Source organism: Daphnia pulicaria, chromosome 8, assembly GCF_021234035.1.
Source record: "Daphnia pulicaria isolate SC F1-1A chromosome 8, SC_F0-13Bv2, whole genome shotgun sequence".
In the NCBI taxonomy this organism is placed as follows: Eukaryota; Metazoa; Arthropoda; class Branchiopoda; order Diplostraca; family Daphniidae; genus Daphnia; species Daphnia pulicaria.
The window spans coordinates 12,428,731-12,453,040 of NC_060920.1; the positions used below are offsets into that span (position 1 = coordinate 12,428,731).

At 47.4% G+C, this 24,310-nt stretch overlaps 3 protein-coding genes across 4 annotated transcripts; 1 reads left to right on the plus strand and 2 right to left on the minus strand.

Annotated features, from left to right (window-relative positions):
- Positions 1–219: 219 nt before the first annotated feature.
- Positions 220–11,615, plus strand: LOC124310814 (mucin-17-like). Its single transcript, XM_046774833.1, has 11 exons — positions 220–349; positions 1,469–1,647; positions 1,725–3,569; positions 3,688–4,120; positions 4,191–4,508; positions 4,569–5,180; positions 5,246–6,172; positions 6,240–9,707; positions 9,771–9,831; positions 9,903–10,123; positions 10,190–11,615. Exons 1-11 carry the CDS (start codon positions 325–327, stop codon positions 10,474–10,476), a joined length of 8,376 nt encoding a protein of 2,791 aa, XP_046630789.1. The 5' UTR covers positions 220–324; the 3' UTR covers positions 10,477–11,615.
- A 461-nt stretch (positions 11,616–12,076) lies between these two features.
- Positions 12,077–14,661, minus strand: LOC124311237 (ethanolaminephosphotransferase 1-like). 2 transcript variants are annotated; one of them, XR_006909769.1, is made up of 10 exons: positions 14,432–14,661; positions 14,297–14,365; positions 14,048–14,231; positions 13,905–13,978; positions 13,652–13,840; positions 13,412–13,569; positions 13,199–13,352; positions 12,910–13,122; positions 12,720–12,836; positions 12,077–12,658 (listed from the first exon to the last, which is right to left on the minus strand). XR_006909769.1 is itself a non-coding variant. In XM_046775644.1 (9 exons), the coding sequence occupies exons 1-9, from the start codon at positions 14,492–14,494 to the stop codon at positions 12,774–12,776; spliced, it is 1,167 nt and encodes a 388-aa protein (XP_046631600.1). In that variant the 5' UTR covers positions 14,495–14,661; the 3' UTR covers positions 12,077–12,773. The 2 variants fall into 2 exon arrangements, 1 of the variants encoding a protein (XP_046631600.1); XM_046775644.1 differs by having other exon boundaries at positions 12,077–12,836.
- A 456-nt stretch (positions 14,662–15,117) lies between these two features.
- LOC124310898 (mucin-19-like) lies at positions 15,118–22,413 on the minus strand. The gene is made up of 8 exons (XM_046775035.1): positions 20,806–22,413; positions 20,369–20,662; positions 18,494–18,652; positions 17,859–18,416; positions 16,918–17,217; positions 16,759–16,846; positions 16,203–16,691; positions 15,118–15,646 (listed from the first exon to the last, which is right to left on the minus strand). Exons 1-8 carry the CDS (start codon positions 21,604–21,606, stop codon positions 15,423–15,425), a joined length of 2,913 nt encoding a protein of 970 aa, XP_046630991.1. The 5' UTR covers positions 21,607–22,413; the 3' UTR covers positions 15,118–15,422.
- Positions 22,414–24,310: the final 1,897 nt, after the last annotated feature.

Here is a 24,310-nt window from a genome sequence, read left to right on the forward strand (position 1 = left end):
AGTACCTTAAATTAGGAAATTTTTAAAATAATACATTTAGAATCTATGAATAAGCCACATCAACAGACATGAAAACGATTAAGCAATAACTAATAACAATTCAACGTTCGACAAAATTCCAATTTCGCTTAGCGGTGGCGCTGCCATCCATTCCAACCAAGGCTCCACCTATCGCCAGTCGGACTCGTCAGTTTTGTTGACTCTAAGTTCCAGGCTTTGTGTATCAAGAAGGCTATGTGAAATAATATGTTGGCTAGGCCAAGATGGCGGATATAGTGTGTTTTCATCCTTTTTGTCGATGGAGTATATCAGACCATTAAGATTATGCCGGATTGTTTTAACCCCCCAGGTGAGTGATTGTTGTCTTCAAATAGAACGATGTGTACCGTGTCATCGTGATGGAATATGTCAAGTTAGTGACCTCCAGTAGCCACAGTCCCGAGTGCCCTACGCTACCCAACACTCAAACACTGAAGAAGTTCGGAATTTCCCATTGGATTGGCGTGTGTTTCTCTCTGTTTGTGAATTGTGTGTTGAAACCTCCTGGATTCATCGTTTCTCATTTTTCCCAGTCGAAAATTTCATTGATTAGGGATGTTTGGTTCATCATCGTTTGATGTTGTGCATTTTATGAGTCGTCGATGGACCCAAATGTTGTCAAAGTGGGGTGGAAAGAGAGAGTCGGCTCGCATGTTTTTGCTTTTGGCTGCTTGACTCGCGTCAGGGCTTCTATAGGGCAGCAGCAGCGCCACCACCACCACACCTTTGCGTTTCGTTTGCATTTTCACAACACAATTTTCAAACTAAATGAATTCATCTTCTCGCCAATTATCAGACTATTGCAAATTTCACTCTCGTCTCTTGCCGTGGTCTCGCGTAGAGACGCCAAGTTCTAGGGAATCCATCGCAATCAGCATAAAGAAATGGGCCCTTGTTCGGAACAAAAGAGATCCCCAATCTAGTGTGGCTTGGCCATTTTCTCTCTCGCCTAATATAATATTCGCTTTGAATGGATCGTGCTTGATGGGGAAAAGCGCGCGTAAAAAATATTCTAAAGACAATCATCCAAGCGAATCAATTGTTACGTAGTGGTCAGTGATTGCGCCTCTATTTTTCCCTTTTATTTTTTGGCGGGGTAGCGGTGGTGTTGGTGGTCACAGGTGTCGCTTGTACACAGTCTGGACCAGACGAAAGTGCTCTTCACTAATAACAAAGGGAGACCATGGGAACGGGTCTTCCCTCGAAAACTCATTCACTCTCCTTTCAAAGTTTGGCACATTGAATCGTTTAGGTGATAGGACACAATAGTGAAAAATCGTGCAACAAAGAATCAAGACCAGTTCATTATTGCGATTGCTCGTTAGCGACGACACCGTTAACGATGTGATGTTGGAGATTGAACGATGAGTTGTGATCATGTTTGATAATGTGCTAAAGTCCAGCTTGTTTGGTGTCATGTGCATTTCAGAGTGTGAAGAGAACCGCCAGCTGCGGGTCCAGCGCCGAGTGGAGCCGTGGAACTCCTCGGTGCGGGTTACCTTCACCTTGCCCAGGGAGGCGGCCGTCCGGCTCCGCCAGCTGGCTCAGGTGGGCGATGCAGCGCTCAGAGAATTAGGAATATTATCCGTGCAGCTGGATGGCGATCAGGTATGAAAAACTTAACGAATATTTTAAATAACCGACAATATCAAATCGTTTTTTTTTTTCAAATCGAAATTTCCCAGGTCATTTCCTTGACGATCGCCGGTCGATATGAAACTCAAGAGATTGTTTTCCGGACCGAGCCAGCAGCAGCAGCAGCAGCCACAAATGCATCAGCTGCTTCTGCAGTCAACGGAGCTGGAGGAAACAGTGTTTCGCCTTTAACCGGGCAACCAGTGGTGTCGACGACGACTTCCTCCTCAGCGAGTGTAACAGAATTATTGGCGCAAGTCACCTCTACCGGAGCCGTTGTCTCCAACGGCCTAGTGACTCCTTCTCAGGGTAGTGCTGCCTGTGCCAGTGTCCCCTTGCCGACTGACGTGAATGTCGGCAATAACAGCAACTTCCAGCAGCCAGTGGCCGCTGCTATCGTGTCCTCCTCGAACTCGTCAACAGGAGCGTTCCGCAGTCCCAATGTGGTTGCACCAGGCAGTCAGCCGATCCCTTATTTGCAACAACATCAGAGACCTGTTTCAGGAGGAGGAGGAGCCAGTGCGGTGGTGCAATCCAATGCCGGACAACTCAACATCAATCCCAATGCGGCCATCGGTCATCATCCGAGCAGTGGAATCGGAAGTGGTGGTGGTGGTATTGTTGGTGGGAGTGTTGTGGGGCCCCGTGCCCAGCCAGTCTATGCGGGCCCCTACCCATTCGCCAGTATGACCCATGCCGCTCAATCAATGCTTGGTCAGACCGGCCAGCCGTCCTCCTCCTTCTCTTCTACGTCATCGTCATCATCCACTTCTACTTCTTGTTCTCCTTCTAGCGCCATCACCACCATGTCTCAAACAATACCCAGAACGGGACGGCCTCCTACGACAATGACGGCCAATACAATCAACCATTCGGCTGTAACGTCTGGCCCGCCTCCTCCAACACTTACAGCTTCGTCTTCTTCATCGTCGTCACCTTCTCCGCTACAAGTTCTGTCAAGTGCCTTGCACCCCGTCACTATGAAATCCGCCGAACCCTTTGCCGCTCCTGCTGCTGTTGTTTTCTCTTCGCCCACTACTATGCAAGTCGGAGGAATCAATGCACTTTCGTCTGCCCAGCACTTCCAGTCGAATCCACAACAACAGCCGTTCCCTAGCAGCAGCAGCAGCAGCACGTCTTCACCTACATCTAATCCGACTGTTGTTAGGACAACAACGGTGGCAATGAACCAGCAAATACCATCGTCAGTTCCTTCTGGCTCGTCAAATGTCAATTTCCAATCGGTTCCCATCACGACGGTATCGAGTCCGCTTTTAGTCAACCTTTTGCAGCAGCAACAACAACAACAGTTGCAGCAACAGCAACAACAACAGCAGCAGCAGCAGCCGCCGCCGCCGCCGCCGCCGCCCAGGAACACTATGTCAAATAGAAGTGGGTCACCCGGTACAGTAGGAATAGCTAACAGCACCACTTCGGTGAGTTCAAGTGATTCGGTGATGGAATCCAATCCAGGAGAAGCATTGGAAAAGGTCAGACAACAAAAGCAACTCCAGCTGGTGACAGGAGGGGGCGGTCGTCCGGTAAGCCGCACGCACAACTCGCCACTTTCATCATCTCCAGCGGCCTCACCTTACCACGTCTCATCTTCTTCTCCCAATTCCCCGGCCGGAACCGGAGCGTCGGCGGTGGTGGCCAACTCTGCCGCCGTCAACACCGTCGCTTCAGTGGAAACCAACCTAACTCTGGCCGCCTCAGTCACGGTGCTTAATGTTCGGACAGGTGCACCACTCAACGCCCACACAGCACTCAGCAGCTTGACCCCAGCGATTGCTCCTTCAACAAATCCTTCGGCGGTTGTTGCCACCCCTGCTCCGGTTGTCGTCCCAGTTTCTCTACCGTCGTCGACTCCCATGGAAACAGGAGAAGCCCACCAGGTTTGTTCACTTATTTTATTTATTTTTTATTCCAATGTATTAGGACATAAAAATGGATTTTTTGTTGTTGTTGCCCTGTATCTATCTATTATTTAACGACCGTGTTTTGTTTCCTCAGACGGAAAGATTGAACCAACCTATCGTCGCCCAGCAGCAGCAACAACAGCCGGTGGTGGTCCGTCCGTCTGGAGTTGCTCCTACGGTTGCTGGAGTTCGAATGCCCACAATGACCCGAGCTCCCGGGCCTGGATCTCTCGGCGTCAATCGCCATTTGGCGCCAACGACGACCACAGCAACGACGACAACAGCAGCAGCAGCAATTCCTCCAACATCAACAACACCACCTGGCATTGTTGCTGGTTGTCCTGCCAATGCTGTTTCTGCCTCTTCGTCTTTATCCTCTTCAATCCGGTCGCTGCCACCATCCGCTGTCCCCCCGCCACCTTATCCCGGCCTCAGGCCCAATCTTCACCATGTGGTCAATCACAACAATCGACTGCCGGTCATTCCTGGTGGAGCCACCGTCACTGCTGTACCTGCTACCGTTGCCGGTAAGATTATTTACTAAAGCATATTTAAACTGGATGATGATTTCAATTCATTTGTTCCCTCCTTATTCAGCGTCCATTTCCTCATCGTCCGTGACTTCGTCTAATGTGAGTGCCAACCTGCTCGATGGAATGGTGTGTGTCAACGACACATACATGTTGCCTGGAAGGAACAATCTGTCTATCACTGTCGTCAGCGATCCTCAAAGGAACGCTTCTACCACCATTCAGCGTGTTGGCGGAACAACTCCGACTCCACCGCAAGCAATTACGGGGACTCCCTCTGCACCAGGAGTCGCAACCAACAACTCCAATCCGACAGCCATCACCATTTCGAGGACGGCTTCTGAAATGGAGAAGCAAAAGCAATTACTTATCAATCCACTCACGGGTAAGTCTTTATTTAAGAGTTTGGATAATAGCAGTTGATAATAATGATGTTCATTCTTAGGCCATTTAGAGCCGAGTCCTAGCGAAAGCTCCGACAGTGAGGTGGAGGTGACCAAAGATTTGGAAATGTCGCTGGAAAATTCTTTGTTGATGCAGTCGCTACTGGATCCCACATCCCCCACCTTCCTCGATCGGCCTCTACCTGATTGCCTTTTCAGTGACGATGACACGGAGAAATTGTCGACGGCCAACGACAAACCGGAGCCGTGCGAGCTGTCGTCCAAACCCAATCGTACAACAACAGCAACAATAACTAACCAACCGATTGTGGCAGCCGCTGTCTGCAAGGAGCAATCCTTATCGGGAACCAAAGAAACGGGCGAGGGCATTAAATTGCGGTTGAAATTAGAAAAGAGTGAATCCAATTACGTTGCCTTTGTCAATTTGCCGGCACTGAAATCCTCGTCGAGTTTGGATCCTGCAGCCATCGCACCAACTTCTCTTTCCAACAGCGGTGGGAACAGTCCAGCCACTGAGCCAAAAGTACCGCCTCTTCACATTTCCCTCAAAGGTCGCAATTTGGCCGTTTTGAACAGTCCGAAGAAGGACATCAAAAGGAAAAAGTCGAGGAGTCGACACGAATCAGCCGAAGAGGATGAATTATTCCACAGAGGTAACTAAATTGCATTGTCATGTCAATTCAATCTTTTTGTAACATAAAATTGGTGTGCTAATTAGGTGAAAAGAAGAGCGTCAAGCGAAAGCGGTCGCAACAACTAACGCCCAGTTATGCGGATGGAAGCGACGAGAGAGGAGACGAACAGCAGGAGGATCCCCGCTCCGTCGAAGATATCGAATCCGATTCCAAGCCCAAAGTGAAAACGAAAATGGAAGTGGACCCTGAATCCATCCCCATCGTCGTGTGTGAACCTGCTCCGCCATCCGATTTGTCGAGTCTGGACAAAATGATGGACCCCAAGTTGTTTTTGGTCAATAACCACAAGGTGTTGTTGGAGGAGGACAACGAATCCATGGACATGACGGAGAATGTCGCCGGAACACCAGTGAAATCAGAGGAGGATCGAGTCAAATCGGAGGAGACGACGGTTGCCGTCGAGTCGGATGCTCTGGAATCGTGTGGGGAAGGAGGAGCCAACACCTTAGTGGACACTCTTAGTGCAATAGTGAATCACGTAACAACAGATGGTGATGAAGTGGTCATGTCAGACAACTCGCGGACAGAACAGAAAGTGTGTCCCGATGATTTGGACGTTGAAATGACGCCATCGGGCGAGGATGTGACTATGAAGCCAGTGCCATCATCACCTGTCGTTCCCGAACTCGTCTTCACCTCGACTTCTTCCATTCTTAGTTCAAATAGTCTAACCGTCCACCAAGTGACCGATCCCAGTTCGCCATCGTCTCCACCTCTCGACTTACCCGTGGCCAGTCCGACCGTCCAGCAGTCCCAACAACTACCAGAGCCGCAACAACAGCTAACCGCTTTACTACCTGAAGAGAACGACGAGCCCGTTGCATCCATCATTCCGGTAAGCGAGGAAAAGGCGCAACGAACAGAACAGGCGCTGATGTCATCCATAGTCAAACCCAAGTGCGAAGTGGAAGATGCAATTAACGACGTCAAGCGGGATGACTTTTTTACTGGTAACTATTATTATAAATGTTTTAATTATTATTTTATGAAATTAATTTATCCGTGGCCCATTCGCAGAACCAGTGGATCAAGAAGGTTTAAGTGCTCGTCTGATTAAGAACGAATTAGAGGCGACGATTTTGCGGACGAAAATTAGCTCCAACGACCTGCACAAACTGAGCTTATTGAACAATGTCCACAGGAAGAGCAATGCAATGGTCCCGTCGGAACAACAATCGGTGCTTATTGCCAACATGAGTACGACTGCGACGACTATCAAAACTGAAGTGGCACTAGTTGAAGGAATTCCGTCTCCTGACGTGACAGCAACTGACGTAGGATCGCTGGAAAAGACGAGCGGCGAAATCATTCCCAGGGAAGTAATCATAGATTCTCCAACGGCCAAAAATGAAGTCGTCGTTATGGTGGCCACTTCGGAGAACCGGAATAACGGGGGAGGTGAAGATACTGGTAACACTCAAGGAGAGGATTCTGGTATCGAGTCGTTGGATGCCTTGTCCGAGAAGAGTCCCAATCAAGGGGAGAGTCCTCCGCGAAGGGAAGACAAAGATTATTCCTCATCCAATTCAACTGAGCAGCGGCAAGTTTGCCAGCCCTCACCGTTGGCTTCCATTCAGGCTAAGCCAGCTTCACCACTACCTCCTCCGTCCGCGGTCGAGTCCGCTAAAGCAATCAGTCCGCTTCCAGCTACGACAACACCACAGACAAATCTAATCTCAGACGTAAGCGAAACACCGGCTGCGTTTGCCGGTTCGATCGAGGTCGAACAACAACAACAAGAGGAACCTGCCGCCCGCTCTCCTCATCCGGTAGAATCTATGACTATCCACCCGTCTCCCTCGGCGGAAGTCACCACCACACCAAAGTCTCCCCAGTTATCATCTTGCCGAGAGGAAACAGAAGAGCCGACAGCAGTTTCTTCTTGTTCTTCACCTTCACGTCTCTCTCAAGTGGAGGATTCGTCTTTACGAGCCCTGATTTCATCACCACTACCACCACCTTCATCCGATACTAGCGCAACTGATTCGACTGAAGTAATTCCAGTCAGCGACGCGAAGCTCCCATCGGATCCAGTCATTGCAACATCACCCCCGCAAGTTCCTACGACGAACGTCTGTTCCAGTCCTCCTCATTCTCCCCTTTCTACACGACCTACATCTCCGGCATCGCTTGCAGTTTCTGCTGAAGATCATCCGACTTCACTTTTGAAGGAATGCACACCATCGCACACTGCGGATGATTGCTTAAAGAAAGAAATATCCAGCTGTTCGCCTGCCATTTCTTCTCCGTTACCCACTCCGCCGTCGAGTGAAATGACCGAGAGCGATTTACCACCATCCGCTCCGCTTCTCTCCAATAAGACGGAAGAGGTGTTGTCGATCCCAGTAACGGACGACAGCATTGAAACGGAATCGGCGACGATGAAAGCTAACGTTTCTGTTGGAGAAGAGAAAGAAGAATCGTTAGCCACCAGCAGTCCAGTCGAAGATGAGAAACCAGTGAATACGGACGAGGCGGTTGAATCTACGGAGAAAACAGAGGATGAAAAACGACCCATTCCCAGTGAAGTCATTGCGGTGGCAGTGACGAAACCCAAAAGCCCTGTTGTCCAAGAGGAAGAAAAATTATCTTTGAATAATTCCTCTTCGATACCATCGCCAGAACAACTGAAGGCTTCGTCGGTTTCCAAGGCGATTCATTTGCCACCAACCGTTGAAAAATTAGAAGAAAACTGTTCTTCCAATTCCAACTCGTCGCCATCGCCGGAATCTCTGAGTAATTCGAGCTCGTCGTCAGCCAGTAGTCCGGTCAGCATAGAGCCCAAGATGACGGTCACCTCTAAAGAGGAGGAATCGCCTTCGTCATCCACCGTAAACGTCGTCGTCGTAGAGGCGAGCACCTCAGGATCTCAACAACCAAAAATTGGCATCATCGCCAACTGCCATGCCGAAAAACGAGCGACAGAACAGCAGCAACCAGCCGAATCGCCCAAAGCTCCTCCACCTCCGACGAGCTATGTCCTGTTTTCGTCCAACAGTGGCACGGGTGGAGTTGGAACCAACTCGATCGCTTTGTCGTCCAAGTCGATGGTGACGATCGCCTCGTCTGGGGCTGGCGGAACAAATCGGATAAGTTCGACTTCGGGTCTCTTTGCCATGACATCCGGGTCTAAAATGGTCCCCATCAGGTTGGTGACGATACCTAAAGGAATGGATCTTTCATCAGCTACGTCACGATCCGGTCCCGGCCAAGGCGGTCCTGTCAAAATTCTCGTCTCAAAAGTGTCGCCTGGCAAAGTTCATGGAACACCCGTGTCGGCGGTGATGATGAAATCCATTGTTCCTGCAGCTCCTACGATCGCCCTGTCTACCTCCTCCTCCACCGTGTCGTTGACTGGAGGGGTCACAACCATAACAACTCTTCCAGCAACAGCAGCAGCAGCATTTGCCACAGCAGTCTCATCCATTCCAGTTTCCTCATCAGCTCCTCCTGCACGAGCCCTTTCAATAACAACGTCTACTCCCTCTCAACTGGTCACGACTGTGGCTGTGGAACTGGTGAAGAAAGAAGCCAAAGAACCTCCTCCTCCAACAACCATTCGTATGCCACCAGCACTGCCAACACCCTTAGCAGAAGTAGAAGCAATAACAACTCCAGTAAAAGATAAGGAAGAAGAGAAAGCGTCTGCCAGCAGGAACGAGAAGGAGACGACGGCGAACAACAGTGTCAGCAAAGATCAGATGGACTCTGCTACGCCCGTCGACGGAGAAGAGGAACGTGGCCAATCTCAGCCGCAGTCGCCATTTCATGGCTTCCCGTCATTGAATGCCACTCCGGAAGAATTGATGAACGATAGCGCCAGCACTAGCAGCAGCTTAGGCTCAGAGTCTGGCCGCTCGGATACAGGAACATCTCATCATTCTGAACTCAAAAATGAAGAGGACCTCGAGGACGACGACACGGTTGGATCGGAAGGATCGATTCCTGCCAGTCCAGCACCCGCCCTTCAACCCGTACCTTTTCACGAGCATCCCGTAACGGATGCTTTGACGATTGAAATTCCACCCAACGCTCCTGAAACGATGACGAGGAGCACTCGTTCGGGAACTAGGATCATCAGTCCGGAGATTAGACGCAGCAGTCCACGGCAGCAAAGTCCGGCAGAAGAAAATAAGCAGGTCGCCAGCATTTCATCAACAACGGCGACAGCCGTGGCTCGTAAGAGCTCGCGAAGGAAGCGCAACGATTCGGGTTCTAGTTGCACTTCCGATCCGCCGAGTAGTGGCGATAGGCAAACACCGACGACAATGGATCAAGCCGATGGATCGGCTAATCTTTCGACAAGACCTAACAAGCGAAAATGTTCAGAAAATGCCAGCGAAATGATCAAGTTGTGCATGGGACTTGAAGATACTCCGCGTAAAGCGGTGAGCAGCAACAACGACAGCAGCGCCCCTCTGACGGCCAGAAAACAACAGCGACAGGGAAGCATCGATGATCCCGCCTCTATTCTCTTGAAGAGACGTAAGTTTCGTGTTTCCATCAACTCATTTTCACGTTAGTTTCACTTCCAATCGGTCGTTTTAGATGATAACTCGGACGATGATGCATTGACGGACCTTCCAAACAAAATACCTCGACCCAACAGGTAAAAACTAGTCGATTTTCCCATTGTTGTCTCCAGTTTATTGTTAACAAAATTTTTTATATTATTTCAAGGGTCGCTATCCGCAATTCAAAGAAGAACTCTGTCAAAGTAATGTTGAAAGAAACGGCCTCTCCGATCACAAACAACTTCCCTAGATCAACAACGCCTCCGACAATGTCAACGACCAGACGTTCGGGTCGACACGTCGGTGGTGTGGCACTTCGAGGGTCTTCAACGGCCATTGAAAACAACGGAACCGTCCGAAGAAAAACGAGGAGTAGCGCCGCATTAGGTTTATTTAAACACATTTGAGATTCAATCGATAGAAGCAAGTGACAACGATCATTTTCTTTTACAGCTGCGCCTGAATCGGACGTCGAAATGGACGGACCACTGGCAACGGTGGAACAGACGACGACGACGATCACCACGACGACTACAACTACTGGAACGGGAACAACTAATACAATATTGACTCCTGATCTTCCGGCCTCTGAATCCGCAGCTGCTGCTACAGCGGCAGCCATTTTAGCTCCTCAGCCTGGTCCAGCCGCCGTCCTGAGTGGACCGTGCTCTGCCACAACTGCTGGACCGTTGACTTCGGTCAACAACAAACGGCGTAGAGTGTCACGAGATAGCCGGTGATGAATACACACGGTGGGCAGGAGGGAAGACTTAGACAATTTGTGTACGCGTGTGTGTGCGCGCCTGCCTGCCCGCCCGCCCGCTTTTGTATATTCATTGTACATAAAGAAGTTACTTCACAGACCAGAAAACAAGTTGCGGAATAGGAAAGCTTCCCAACAGCACCACACCACCCATCACCCCCTCCCCCCTCGCCCGCCAATCCCCCTATAATAACGGAATGATCCATTTGAAATTATTACTAAAAAACAAAAACAAAAAAAAAAAACACAAAAAAACCAAACAAAAAATGTATGGGAACGGTTTCGATGATGAAGCCGATGAATTGTTGAAAAATTTGAAAGAAACTTGTTTTCTCACTTTTTATGTTGAACTCCACCTGCCGTTGCCTTTTTTACGATTTTTTTCTGAAATAATAATTGATCTTTTTTTACAACAAGAATTCAAATAGAAGCCACAACCCAGGGGGGAGGGGGGAAAAGCCTGAACAATCCGTGCAAACTTAGTCAAACGACGAGAGCATATGTTTTGTTTAGCGAGAAAAGAAAAAATCGCAAAAAAAAGTTGGGCTGCTGTCCCGACCCCCATTTATGCAGAGGGAAGTGTGTCTGTGTGTGTTTGTCTATACATATAACTAAATACCCGTCATCTCAGCCGTTTGTGTGTGTGTGTATGCTTCTGCGCGTTTCAATGGATCAAGTTCAAAAAGTGTGCGTCGTTGTTGACATTTTGGTGGATCGTGCAATTCTATTGGACAAAAGTGAAATCAAGTGAAATTTTTTAATCCTCTTCGAACCAGCCGTTTCGTCGTTTATCTCCCACTCCACCCCCTGTCGATTTTTACACACACTCTTTATTCACTTTTTTTTTAAAGAAAAATTATTGTCTGAAAAATTCGTTTGATTTTTTTAAATCTGTTCCCTTCCCTCCGCCACACATTTTTTTGGTGAATAGAAATCGTTCAAAAACTGCGTGCGGGATCCATAATCACACATGAAAAGTGAAAACATTCAATTCGAAACTACCTACACTTTGTTTGTTGTGACATACTCTTTGACTTTCTTCTCGGAAAAATTTCTCAGTAAAAAGAAGAAAAATGACCTTATTTCGTTGATAAATCTTTTCTTTATTTTACTGACTATGTAGCCCTTATTTTCACCTTGTTTTTCTTCTTCCCCCTTAACTGTCATCATGTTGTTGTACATAGTGTGTGTAGAATGAAAATTTTCACCCTTTCATTTACAATTTTGTTGTGTTTTGTTTCCTGTTTTGTTCGGCTCCCTTTTCCGTTTGATCCTCCTGATCGTGTAAGTGTATGCGTGTGTGAGTGAGCGATTCCATCTGCCCCCACCACTCCCTTCATTGACTGTTATACCACAGCTTTTTTTTTAATTGGGAAATTCCGAAATGATGATAAAATTATGCAGTCTTGTTGCCACTAAAAGAAAACGTTGGTATCTCTGAATTACTTTCAAGGCCAGGTATTGCCGACATATGACAACATGCGAGGGCGAAAATGCAGGGGTTGCACAACTGGAGTTAAACTACTAAAAGGCACTAAAAGATTCAGGTTATTATTAGGAAACGAGAGACGCATTGGTCTTGGTTTAAGCCGATCATGTTTCGCTTTGATTGTTGGTTTTCTCTTTTTTTAATAACAAAAGTGGATTCCTGCACTAGAAATTTTACACACAAAAGTTGGATTTCGTGATTAGGTAGAACACACAAATTATGAAGTCAAGTTTCATTGGATGGCATAAACAACACAAAATTAAATGTAGGTGCTGATGCTGGGAAAGGAGGTGTTGGACAAGGTGACAAGTCATATGACTATGTTAATCAAGAAAAAAGGAAATAAAGACGGTGGGGGCTTTGTTAACCGGGACCGGCGCTCACAAACACAAACTATGCCACTTTTTAAATTATTATTTTACTTGGATGTTTCCGAGGGACAGCACTTGCTGGATAGAATAACCATCTGCTTAAAAATAACCCAATCTACCCCATAGCAATCTATGTATCAATATCTCAAACCTAAACGGATATTTAACCGAAGACAAGGAGAAACAAAAAACCTTCTTCTTGTCAACTAATTGCACCGATGATAAACAAAATCAATTAGAACCCAGTAAAACACATAGATTTCTCCTCTCTCTCTCTTATTCGCGAATAGTAGCACAACCTAAAAAAGCAGGCCGGTGTTTCTCTGTCTTCTTAATCAAAAGTCATTTGTTTTCTCATACCGCGTAGAGTGGGCCACATAGAAGCAGAGACTAGCAAGCACTGTCGGCTAAAAGTCAATCTTTCCTTTGCTTCAGTCGGAAGCACCAAATATTGAGATGTCTGCACATTTGGCGTACCTGAATTACATTTAAAAAAAGGTTAGAAATTTTAGAATTTCACTTCACTTAACTAAACATTAGTACAACTTACAAGGCAGACACCATAGTGCACGTGAGCAAGGAAAGTGAAGGCCGTCAACGAGTAAAGAATGGGCAGTTCTAGATGCCACGAACTGGGCAACATTAGGGCAGCAGCGACGGCGACACCCACGGGAATCAACAACCAGTTGAAAATTTCGCATCGAGTGTTACTCATCTGGGCGACGATCAATTGGCAGCAAATGTTGGAAAACACGATACCAACCTGTCATAGCATTACAGTTGGCCACCATCTTACGTCAAGTATTGTCAATGAAGTCAAATAATTGCAATAAACCAACCATAAAAGTATAGCAGCGTGGGTCAGCCTCCAAAATATTGGTAGGCGAAGCCAAAACCCATAAGGTGGTCATCGAGAAAAACATGAAGGGACACACGAGTGGACGCATACCTTCCCAAAAGGTGCGATTCTTGCCCGTTCCATCGCGATGGGCTCTAAAGGATTAAAAAACAAATGAAGAACGAAATAAGGGGAGATTACAATCGAATTTTACCTGTACATGTTGTAGAAAGTAACTGGCAGACTAGTTAGCAGAGATCCACCCCACATCATTAATTCGAAACACGCTCCGGCGGTGATGCCACCTGGCAATGTGAATTTCCAAAACTCGTAACCAGCAGAAAATGTAACCAAATAAATGATCAACGTGCACTGGGTTTGGTCAAATCATATTTTGGGTTAATGATCGAATTGTCTTCACTGAACACAATGATGAAATTGCATGATGATTTACCAGTTGGGACACATCATATCCCCAAGGTAGAAATAAGACGCCGGTATTGTACTTTTCCCAGTGAGATGATAAGAATGTGAAGAGCACATTAATTAGGCAGAAGTACAGCCTAAGAACTGATATGGTATGCTCCACTCTTCCAAATACAGAATACAAAACTGCAGGTATAAAGAAAGAAGTCCAAGAATCCTGCAATGATAAAATCATTATATAGTTTTGTAGAATACAAAATATACATTTTTTAAGAGCTTACCAATCCATGGTCAAATAGTTCTCCTAAAGGTGTGCTGCTCTGTGTCTTTCTGGCTTGTTTACCATCAATTCCATCTTTAGAACAGTGTCATAGATAAGATAACAAACTAATGCTATTAATACATGGGTGCAGTGTTTACTTACCTAGAGTGTGTGCAAGAAAGTGATTAATGGCACAGACTAACCAAACCCAATTGGGTATGTGAGAGTGTCCTTCTGATGAGGCATAGTAATAGTAGTCATAATAGCCAAGCATTACCCAATTGCCAGCTGTGAACAAAAACCCAACAAATGTCAATAGGTTTGGGGCCACCCATTCTGGGCAGATCTACAGACAAACCGATGAAAATTTTTAAGACAAAATTCAATGACAAATGTTGATGGATGACATACTTTGACGACTGCATTCCAGAACGGGTGCATAACCCATCTGCTGAGGGGGCTGTTGTCTACTGCACTGTACTGCGATGAGTTAAAAGTACAAGATTAGAACACAAAACCATGGTTATCTGATCCAATAAAACTGACCTTGTAATTGTCGAATCCGTCGAGATGTTCCTTTCTGAGGTAATTTCTTTCCAAAAAACCCATTTTGAAGATAATGTTAACGTGTGTGCTAAATAAGTTTAAAATTGCGGTCGTAACAACATGTAGAAAAAGGGGGGAAACACAAGTTAGAAGGTGAAAAGAAGAAAAAACTCGAAAAAAACTCGCGTACGCCCCTCCGCACTCCGCAGTGCGCACAATCAGAAGATAGCAGACGAAAAATTATCGGGATAAGTGTGGGGTGTGGAATCGATTTAAATTATGGATTTTTTTTAACCGATCAACTGGGCCTATTTATCCAACGAGTGTATTTTTTTTTGCCAAAAAAAAAATGCTCATATCATAATATATATGAGAACAATAATTATTATTATTTCAAAAATCAAATTCGATTTTTTCCGATTCCCGCGTGGCAGGGGAGAACACCCTCTATTGGGGAAAATATGAAACATAATTAAAATTTGAAAAGTTATCTTTGTTGATTGTAACCGCAAAAACCAACGTTGTTTTGGTTTGAAAATATTTACGATCATATTAAGCTAACCGCCTTTAATAGTCCACTACTAAACCACAAATTACCACCAAAAAAGATTCACCGAAACTACAAATCACATGATTTTCCCGTAACCAACGAATATTCTGTTAATTAGTACACCATCAACGACTTGATGACCTCGGCTTTATTAATCGATTTTACTGTATACAAACAAACATTTACAATCATTCTTTAATTTTTTTCTGGAGAAGAATAAGTACGTATAAGAGTTGAAAAATGACAGACAAAAGGAACTTGTTTCTGGATTCAGACCGATTCCAGACGAAAAGAAAGCAATCATTACATTTTTTATAATTTTGTTTTAAATTTGCACATTTTCCGCTTAAACATGAAATACATACACACACATGTATAATATATACTATGTTATAAATTTATTATAAATCCATGTAGAATTGACATTGAAAAATTGCGTATTTAGAGCGGTGAATGCTGTTGGTGCAACAATTGTTCCAACTCATCTGCCGATCGAAGTAAAAATGCAGCAGATTCTCTATAACCCGTCACCAATTGGCGAACGGCTAAGATTTCTGCGGCGTTCAGTTTATGGGGTTGCAACGGTGAAGATCGGTTGGACAATCCGTTTGGTGGCCCCAAGATGGCGGGCGTTTGCCGGGATTTCGTGCTCAAGTCGGTCGGTCCTAATTTTGAAAGTACAAATTAATTTATTATTACTTGTTTCCTGTTTATCAAAAATATAAATAACTTTCAAAATTATTTGAAATATTTTAGATTTCTTTAACTGAATTTGGCAAATCCTCAAGTCTAGTATTGACAACGCTGTCTCAACAAAAATACCGGCAAAAAAATTTGCATATTTTCAGATTTCAGTTTTCACTTAATTTCAGTCTCGTGTTTTAGATCACTGGAGGAACAACGTGCACGAATTTCGTTTCTCTAAGTCATTAATTTTTAAAATAGGGGAAAACTTGAATCAATACTACGATTATTGTATGAGATATTACGTTTTGGAATGATCGATGAGATAAAAGTTTCCCACGTGAAATAATGATTCACCACGTGTTCGGATTTGACCTCATGGAAGGTCGTTCAATGGTAACTACTAAATACGTCCATATCTTTTTAAATAATCCAAGTTTGAGTAACACATGAAAAACCAGCATGCCTTAAATGTAAGTTTTCCATAAGTTGCATCAATGTTATCAAGTTTCACAAAATGGTGCTGCGAATTTTTACCTTGATTGATTGGAACTGGTTGTGCATTTGTGCTGCTGTTGGATCTTTGGTAAGGTCCAAATGCTGGTCGGAATAAATTAGTGATCTGACCAGGAGATGCAGCAGTTGTCGAAGTTGGTGTTGTGGCTGTGCTGGATTGGGGACTGTGAACTGCTTCCGTAGGTTGTGAGTTTAAAGTTGTTGGGCTGTTTGCTAATCCTTCATTTGTATTGGGTGGTGGTAATGGTTGGCTAATTGGGTCCAACCCAAGACGTAATCTTTTTGCATTTTGGTTTTCGTTTTCACAGGCCTGGGCCAGAATTTGTTCGGCGACGACTGACGTCAAATGAGAGGGCATTGGTCGATTTGGAGACAGGAGACCACTTCCAACACCACTAGGAGTTGCAGGATCATCTCGGGTTCGCTTGTGACGCCTGCACGATTTCAAGTAGGTACGAATTCGTTTTCGCGCCCTTTCACCAAACTCTGGAAACTGACGTAAACACGAATCTAAAATAACAGAATGTCTATTAGATGTCGTAGATGTCGGGTTAAATGGTTTTTAAAAAATGCGTACCGATAATGGCCTGGATTTTCTCTCTGGGCTGTCGTGAAATGGGCACCATGCGGTCGAGGTTTTCATCGACGAATAACCGAACAAACATCTAAAAGAAAAACGAACGAAATAGCGTGTGTTAGAAGAAAGAATGCGGTGGATAAATATGTGCCACGTTACATTGAAAGCTTTCAGTCGTTCGGGATCTTGGGTGTCGATTCTGTCGTCGACATCGTCGTCGTCTTCGTCATCCTCGTCTTTGACAGTTCCAGGGGAATGGTCACCGTCACACATGGCGACGTCCGACGTCTTTGAAGACAAGTCCAATGTGATGGGATCGGTGGCGTTGGATGTCGTCATTCGATTCGGCGTAGAAGAATTCTGTTTGATCTCTTGCTGATCCATTTGGTATCCAGCTGTCATACCTCGGGCTGGTAGGTGATATTGACTAGATGCCCCTGCCGAGCTAAAGGACGATTCCTACAGTGACGTAAAAACAAAATAAGAAATTGATTTTGAATAATTCCTTTTTTCTCTGGTTAATGTGAAAGGGGGTTCCGCACTTTAGTGGTTGATTGAAACTCCTACCGGGAAAGATTCCAAGTTGTTTCCCCTTTTTTTCCCATCTCCGTTGTTTCCTTTCTGCACTACACACTCACGAAATCGATAGACTTTTTATATTTTCTCTTTTTCCTTTAAACAACAAACAAGGGTAGAAGAAGAAAAAAAAAAATCCCGGAGCTCTTTCCCTCCCGTTTCTTTTTCTGCCCGCACCCATCGTCGCTTTCTCACACATTTTTGAGAGAAATGAGACTGGCCCATTTTTTCGCTCAAGAAGCGTCCGGCGATGGAATCAAATCTCTCTTTGCCATCCGTTTCGAAATATCTTTTTTCTCTTTGGGGTTGCTGCCCCCACAATTTGGGATAGAGTTGGTATGGCGCAAGCGCTGCCGGATCGTTAAATTTTTGTTGTTTTTTTCTTTTTTGGAAACCGCGCCCTTTTAAAAACACAGGGGAGGAATGGGCGGCCCGACAACACTCCTTGTAAGGGGTGGGGGAGGGGGAGCCGCTTTGACACACGATCAAATGTGGGAAAGTAGGTGGGAATATAATCAACTTACGGCTCGATCCAGTCCAAGAAGTTGCTGATGGGACACGCCGGCCAATGTTGCGCGTTTGAGGAGCGTGCTGGTCAACGGCAGACTCAGGTCGATGTTGTTTGTCGTCACTGCCAAACCCATAAGGAGCGAGGAACTAGGAGTAGGAGGGATGGGAGAGGCTTGGCCCAGCCCCAAGTATCTGAGCTGCTGCTGGGACCAACTGGAAGAAGAAGAGGTCGTCGTCGTCGTCGTCGAGGCATGGCGGCTGGACTGCGGCGGCGTCGGAGGGAGGTGGTGCGACGACTTGGCGGCGGCGGCGGAAGGAGCAGCAGCAGCGGTGGCGGTGGTCACGTTGGCCGGAGTGTGCGGAGATGCCGGAGGAGTAGGTGACCCTGGCGAAACGCCTTGATTGGAAGGAAGGAGGCCGTTTGTGGCTGGCGATGCCACCGCTCCTGGGCCGATGGACGGTGGCGGATTAACGACGGATGAGGCGCCGTTGCCGCGCCGTTGGCAATCGGCGCATTGCATCAGGAAACGTGTCACAGCCTCGCGCGGAAGGAAAGCGTAAATCTCGGTAATCTTTTTCAAACAACAAGGAAAATAGAAAAGATTAACTGGCAAGTTCTTTGGATGGCGGCGGAAAGTCGTAAACTTACGGCGCGATAGGTCCGCTTCTGTCCGGCGTGTTTTCCCGTTGGCGGACGTCCGCCGCTGTTGCTCATAAACTCGACATGTTCGCGATAAATGATGTCGAAAAAGTCTTCGACGACGGCCACTTTTTTGTAGACGGGCCGATCTTCTCCGCCCATTTCGTCCTTTTTTTTTTAAATGAAATAAATATAAAGATAAAGAAAAGAAGGTAAGTTTGGCGTTTGGTGGAGTAGATGGCGTTGACGGACGTGTTGGGCAAAGGGCCCCGGCCGGGCCCAGACACAAAGGAGAGGCAGAGACGGGTCGTGAGGAGAAGAAAGAGAAACCAGTTTGGGATGGATTGGGGTGGGCCCGTTGAAAAGAAAAAAAGAGGAGAGTGGGAGGGTATTGGGTTGTCGTCATGGCGACGGGAATCTGTGTGTGTGTGTGCGGGTGAACGAGCGAGCGAGCGAGAGAGCCGGGCAAGGGCAAAAACAAACACACGACGATGAGGAGGAAAAAGGGAAAACGTTGCACGTCCCACGTCTGGGAGAGGCAACGAGCGAGCGACCCCAAAAAGGGAAGTAGATACTCGATCCCGCCCTGAATCTTGTTTGCTTCTTCTTCTTTTTCTTTCTTTTTTTCGTATCAACAGAAACGCCGAAAAGGAGCCAAGGAAAGAAAGAAAGAAAAGATATGATCATCGTCTGCCATAGAGTCGGTGAGTGAGTGCCACGCAACGAATGGGAACTGAAGAAGAAGAAGAAGAAAAAAGGAACTGCCGGAATCGTCTGTCGTCTGCTCCAACCGTTAACGACTTTCGCCGCTCGTTAGGAGCCAGCTCCTATTTTGCTCTTTTGTCTCCCGAGATGGATGTGCCGTTTGATTCGCACCTCATTTTTTTTTTCTTTTTCTTTGGCGGAGGCAAATCAAAACGCGGATGACGACGGCGATGAGGAGGGGGAGGGGAATGCGGAAAAAAGAAACGGCAGGAACAACTTCCTGCCATTGTTTGTTTTGGTTGTTGGTGAGTTGAGTGTGCCGCGAATGATCAAAACGGGTTGAGAAGAAGTGGGAGTTGCAGTGGGGTGGCATCACCGTCGTCGTCGTCGTCGTTCGGGATATAATGCACGACGACAAAAGAATGGAGGGAATAGAGAGAGAGAGAGAGGGGAGGAAAAAGAAAAAAAGCGGATGGCGGAGAATGAAGGGGGGAACGTTCCATCCGGCGGACGATGGCGGACGCGGGCGTCCCCTATTTGGCGCCACCACAGACAGTGGACATGGGGGAAACATAAGAGCAGTGGGGGGGGGGACGAAGAGAGGGAGGATATATAACAAACAGCGTCGACCGTGACAGCAGCAGCCAGGGGGGGAGAGAAACCGACCCCGACCACCTTTTTTTTATTTTTATTTTTTCGTTTCTTTCTTTTCACCCGAAAGGACCTCCACCGGCCCCCACATCGATCCACTCCGGCCCCTGTCTGTCTCTTCTCCGGTTAGAAGAAGAAGAAGGAAAAAAGGGGGAGGGCTGCTGCTGCTGCTGCTGCTGTTACTTGCATTTGCTCTGATGGAGTGTCTTGTCTCTTCTCGGTCGTCGTCATCGGCTCCTCCTTCTTATTCCGCACCGGAGCAACGGCTCTCTCCCACCTCCCGTCTATACAAAGAGAACCCACCACCACCCACCCACACGGCGTCAAGGCGTCCCCCCCTTTCACCCAAAAGTCGCATCTCTTTTCTTCTTGTTTTTCTCGTTAACTTTCCACGTGCGTCCCGTATGGAAAGCGGACGGTGGCGGCGGCGGCGGCGTCGCTTTTTCTCTTTTTGTTGGCGAAAGTTATCGGAGAGAGACGGGCAATTGGGTGGCGGTGGTGGTGGTTTTTTGTTGTTATTTTTTTTACCTTTGCGGTGCTGGTGACGACGTAGAGTTCGTCGTGTGACGGGTCGTTGGTTGCAGACAGCGGCTCAGCCGCCGCCGACATGAGGTCCGATGAAATGGATGAGGAAGGAGAGGAGGAGGAGGAGGAGTCTGAGTTGCCAGCAGTTGCACCGAGACGGAAACCTTTGGCTCGGACCCAGAAACGGAATTTAGACGAGTCGGCCCCGTTCGATCGGTCCTCGCCCCTCAAAATCCTGGCGATCCGCTCCGATTTGCGCCGTGAAATTGTCTTGGTCTTGGCCGCATCCCCGTACGTCTGCAACAACAACAACAACAACCGGAAAAAGAAAAAAAACAAGAAGAACATTTAGATGATGACGGGACCCTGGATGGAATTCTGGGTCATTCGTGTGCAGCGACGGAAACGAAGAAGAAAAAGAAAAAAGAGAAAAAAGAGACCTGCATGACCCAAGGCTGGAAAGCTTCTTTCATTTGTTGTCGGCGAATGGACGCGGCGGCTGATGTTACCGCAACCATCACGGCCGCCGTCGCCGCTTCATCGCCGTTGTTGTTATCCCGTCTGGTGGCAGCAGCCGAAGAAGAAGAAAGAGAAGGAGGAGCCTCTTTGACTGGATGTCGGTTGATGACGGCCAGTTTCTGTTCCGGCTTGCTGTTGGCTCTGCTGCTACTATTCTTACTGCTGCTGTTGTTGTTGAGGCGTTGCTGAAAGGGTCCGGCAGAAGGTGGAGGTGGGCTGCTGTTATTGTTATCGGCGGCAGGTGGAAACACGGTCACCGGAAAGCCATTAGCGACCTGCTGCTGCTGGAGGAGCAGCAACGAGGTTTTTCTGTTTTTGGATGGCGTCGGCTGGTCGTGGTCCGCTGGTCCGGTTCCATCTGACAAGGAAGAAGGGGGGCCGATGACCGTCGCTGGCGAAAGGTTTTTGTTCTCTTTTTTGATCATCATCATCTTTTTCTTTTTCTTGAAGGAAATGATCTCCTCGTCCCAATCCTCAGTGGCCGGATCGTCGTCCTCGGCCCGTCGCAGCATTTTGACCAGCTCGTCGTCCGTCTGCAGGTCGTCCTCCACTTTGATGAGGTCGTCCAATGCGGCGGCGGTGACTAGCGAATGATGGCGCGGAGGCGGCGGCGGATGACGTCCCGTTTTGAGACGAGTCGATCGAACGGGCGACGATGAGACGCCCGTCGATTCCCGCCCTCGTTTCCGGTTGTTGGTCGTCGTCGCCGTTTGACTCCGCATTTTTTCACAGTTTTTTTTCTCTCAAAAATTGACACAACGAAAATCAATCGATAATCGAAAAAAGACACTGACAGTCAACTGGACACATCAACAAGTTCCCTGTGCACTGGGCACATTCGCACGCGGAAAAAACCAACACGCAGAGCACAAACGGATGTTGTTGAATTTTTAATTCCGTCGTCGTCCAATATTTTCTTGTCGTCTGTTCCAAACTCTTTTTTTTTTCCAGTTTCTCCACACACACACGCACACAAAGAGACAGACACACACACACAGACGGCCGTGAGAGAGAGAGAGGGGAGTGAGTGAGTCAAGTCCGGCTTGTTGTTGAGAAGTGGCCGATAGTGGAACTGGTGGAACCGTGTATATAGCCCAGCCAAAGGAGAGAGAGAGGGGGGGTTACTGCCTCCTCCTTTTTCCCCTCTCCACTCGACAGTCGGAGATAGACGACGGCCCACACACACATCCACCCAGTCCTCCCTCCTCTCTCTCCCCCCCCCCCACTCTTTGGAGCTCAAAGTGGGAGGCAACGCTGCCGCCACTATATCCTCTAGACTCCGGCAGCAGCAGCAGCTCCTAGTTCTTTTCTCCTCTTCTCTCCATAGAGCGGCGGATCCTATACCCTCCTCCCTCTTTATATACCCAGAGACACAATCCGCCAAAAGAGAGAGAGACGCCGCCAGCAGCAGCAGCTCTCTCAACTCCGTGGCCGCCGGACGTGATAAAACCTCTCCTTCCCTTCCCCCTCTCTACACACACACACACACACACACAAAGAGCGTGGCCCCTTCCTTTTTTTTTCTCTTATATTTATATGTAGGAGCAAGGCAGAGCCCCCAAAGGAAACGGATTCCCGAATGGGACAGAGTTTCCTATACAAGTCGGAGGCAAAGAAGTCCAGGAGGCGGCAGCTAACGGGCGCCAACCCACACGAACGAACGAACGGGGGGAGAAAAGAAGGAGAGGAGGAAAGAAGGAGCCAGAGAAATAGAAAGAAAAAACCAACCAACCTCCCACTTTTTTTTTTTTTTGTCTGTGCCTTCAAAGTCGGTGGCGTCGTCGTCGTTGCGGGAGGGTGGAAGGGGGTGGGGGACTCTCGTTTCATTTCCGTCGAACGAAAAGAAAAAAAAAAGTCCCTCCTACGTCGCCGCCGTCGCCGCTCGTTCGGTGTGGCACATACAAAAAGAGAAAAGATATGAACTTACCTTCTGTTCTCTGCTGCTGCTGCCAGTTGAGCAGAGAGCCCCTATTCTTGATCCTCCCCTATTCCACCTCTTTAGATATTTTATTCTTTTTCTTTCCCCCCTCTACTTGGCGATGGGGGAGAGACGTTGGGGTGTCTCTCATCAACTGACTCGGTCCTCCCTTTTTTTGTTGTTGTCCTCCATTTTCTTTTCTCTCGACGCGGAGAGAGAAACGGACAAAGTTGAAGCGTTCAACTTAACAGACGCCTGTTTTATTCTTGATGTCGTGGGCAGCGGCCTGTGTGTATTCCCGTCATCATCGGGGTCGTCGAGGCCAAGAGACGGACAGACGTCAGACCTGTCCACTCTTTGTTTTTTTTCCATCTTTTCGTGGCGGTCCTTTTTTATTATTTTCACGCAGACACAAGAAAGAAAGAGAAAAAAAGTCCGGGTCCAATCTAACGGGCCGACCCGTCACAAGAGAGAAAAAAAAAATAGGAGGAAAACGACCGGGAGAGAGAAGGGAGGGAGGGAGGCCCCCTGGAGCGACAGCGGGTGATACATTTCCAGTGGGGCGCGTCGGTCGGTCGGTCGTCTATTTGGCGTCGCGTCTTTTCTCTTTTTTTTTCCCCTCCCTCCCGCGTTCAATCCACCTACCCACCCACAACTGCGCCGCCCGCCCACGGGTGTGTTTGCCCGTCTCTTTTATTTTTTTTCTCTTTTTCCAACGAAAGAACAAAAAAATGGATTTTCACGATTTTTCTTTTCACCTTGCCAGACTCTCCTTTCTCTGCCATTATTTTTTTTTTTAAACCCCTGGAAGAAAGCCCCCCAAAAAAGACACTGGCGGAGATTTTTCTAATGGAAATGATTCGCCAGTCATTTCGTCGTAGGTCGCAATCAATGGCGTCCCCGTCGATACCGCCCACTCACCTGCAGCAGTTGCAATCCGATCCCCCCCCCCTACTCGCACCGTCTGCTCAACTTTTGAACTTTAATAAAGAGCGCCCCTCGCGTATAAGAGTCTTAATTCTATTATTAGACTCTCTCTGCGACCGCCGACTTTTTAAATAATTTTTCTTGTTTTCTTATTGGAATGAAGAGAAAGAAGCCAGTGGGTACAGACGTCAAATTTCATTTTCTTGCGTCTTCTTTGTGTGTGTGTCGGACAGCTCGAATGCAAGTGCAGCAGCATGTCGTGCATGGCTGGCCTGATGGTATGCAAATGCTATGCAGACGAGCAAAAATTAAGGCCAACTGTTGATATGGGCGGCGGCGGTGCTGGATGCGGGTTCTCTCTCTCTCTACTTCTCATTTTCCATGGAAGAAAAGTATAGACAGAAAGTCACTACCACCACCACCAGCGAGCGAGCGAGCGTAAGGTATTGGGTCCTGTCTATTTGCCCCGGTCCCAAACCGGGGGCCGCCGCCGCCATCGTGCGCGCCCCGCTCCTTTTTTCTTCTTCTTCTTTTCTCTCCCATTTCCCTCCCAGCTGACAAAAACAAAAACAACATCGGTC

Excerpts from the sequence above, each read along its gene's own strand:
- LOC124310814 (XM_046774833.1), top strand. The coding sequence starts at position 325 with ATGCCGGATTGTTTTAACCCCCCAG. Across the intron at positions 350-1,468 it reads GGATTGTTTTAACCCCCCAG|AGTGTGAAGAGAACCGCCAG; the intron begins GTGAGTGATTGT and ends TGTGCATTTCAG. Across the intron at positions 5,181-5,245 it reads GGATGAATTATTCCACAGAG|GTGAAAAGAAGAGCGTCAAG; the intron begins GTAACTAAATTG and ends TGTGCTAATTAG.
- LOC124310898 (XM_046775035.1), bottom strand. The coding sequence starts at position 21,606 with ATGCGGAGTCAAACGGCGACGACGACCAACAACCGGAAACGAGGGCGG. Across the intron at positions 18,417-18,493 it reads AGAAGCGGACCTATCGCGCC|ATTACCGAGATTTACGCTTT; the intron begins GTAAGTTTACGA and ends TGTTTGAAAAAG. Across the intron at positions 16,847-16,917 it reads AACGACTGAAAGCTTTCAAT|ATGTTTGTTCGGTTATTCGT; the intron begins GTAACGTGGCAC and ends TTTTTCTTTTAG.
- LOC124311237 (XM_046775644.1), bottom strand. The coding sequence starts at position 14,494 with ATGGGTTTTTTGGAAAGAAATTACCTCAGAAAGGAACATCTCGACGGA. Across the intron at positions 13,841-13,904 it reads AACTATTTGACCATGGATTG|GATTCTTGGACTTCTTTCTT; the intron begins GTAAGCTCTTAA and ends TTATCATTGCAG. Across the intron at positions 13,353-13,411 it reads ACTTTCTACAACATGTACAG|AGCCCATCGCGATGGAACGG; the intron begins GTAAAATTCGAT and ends TTAATCCTTTAG.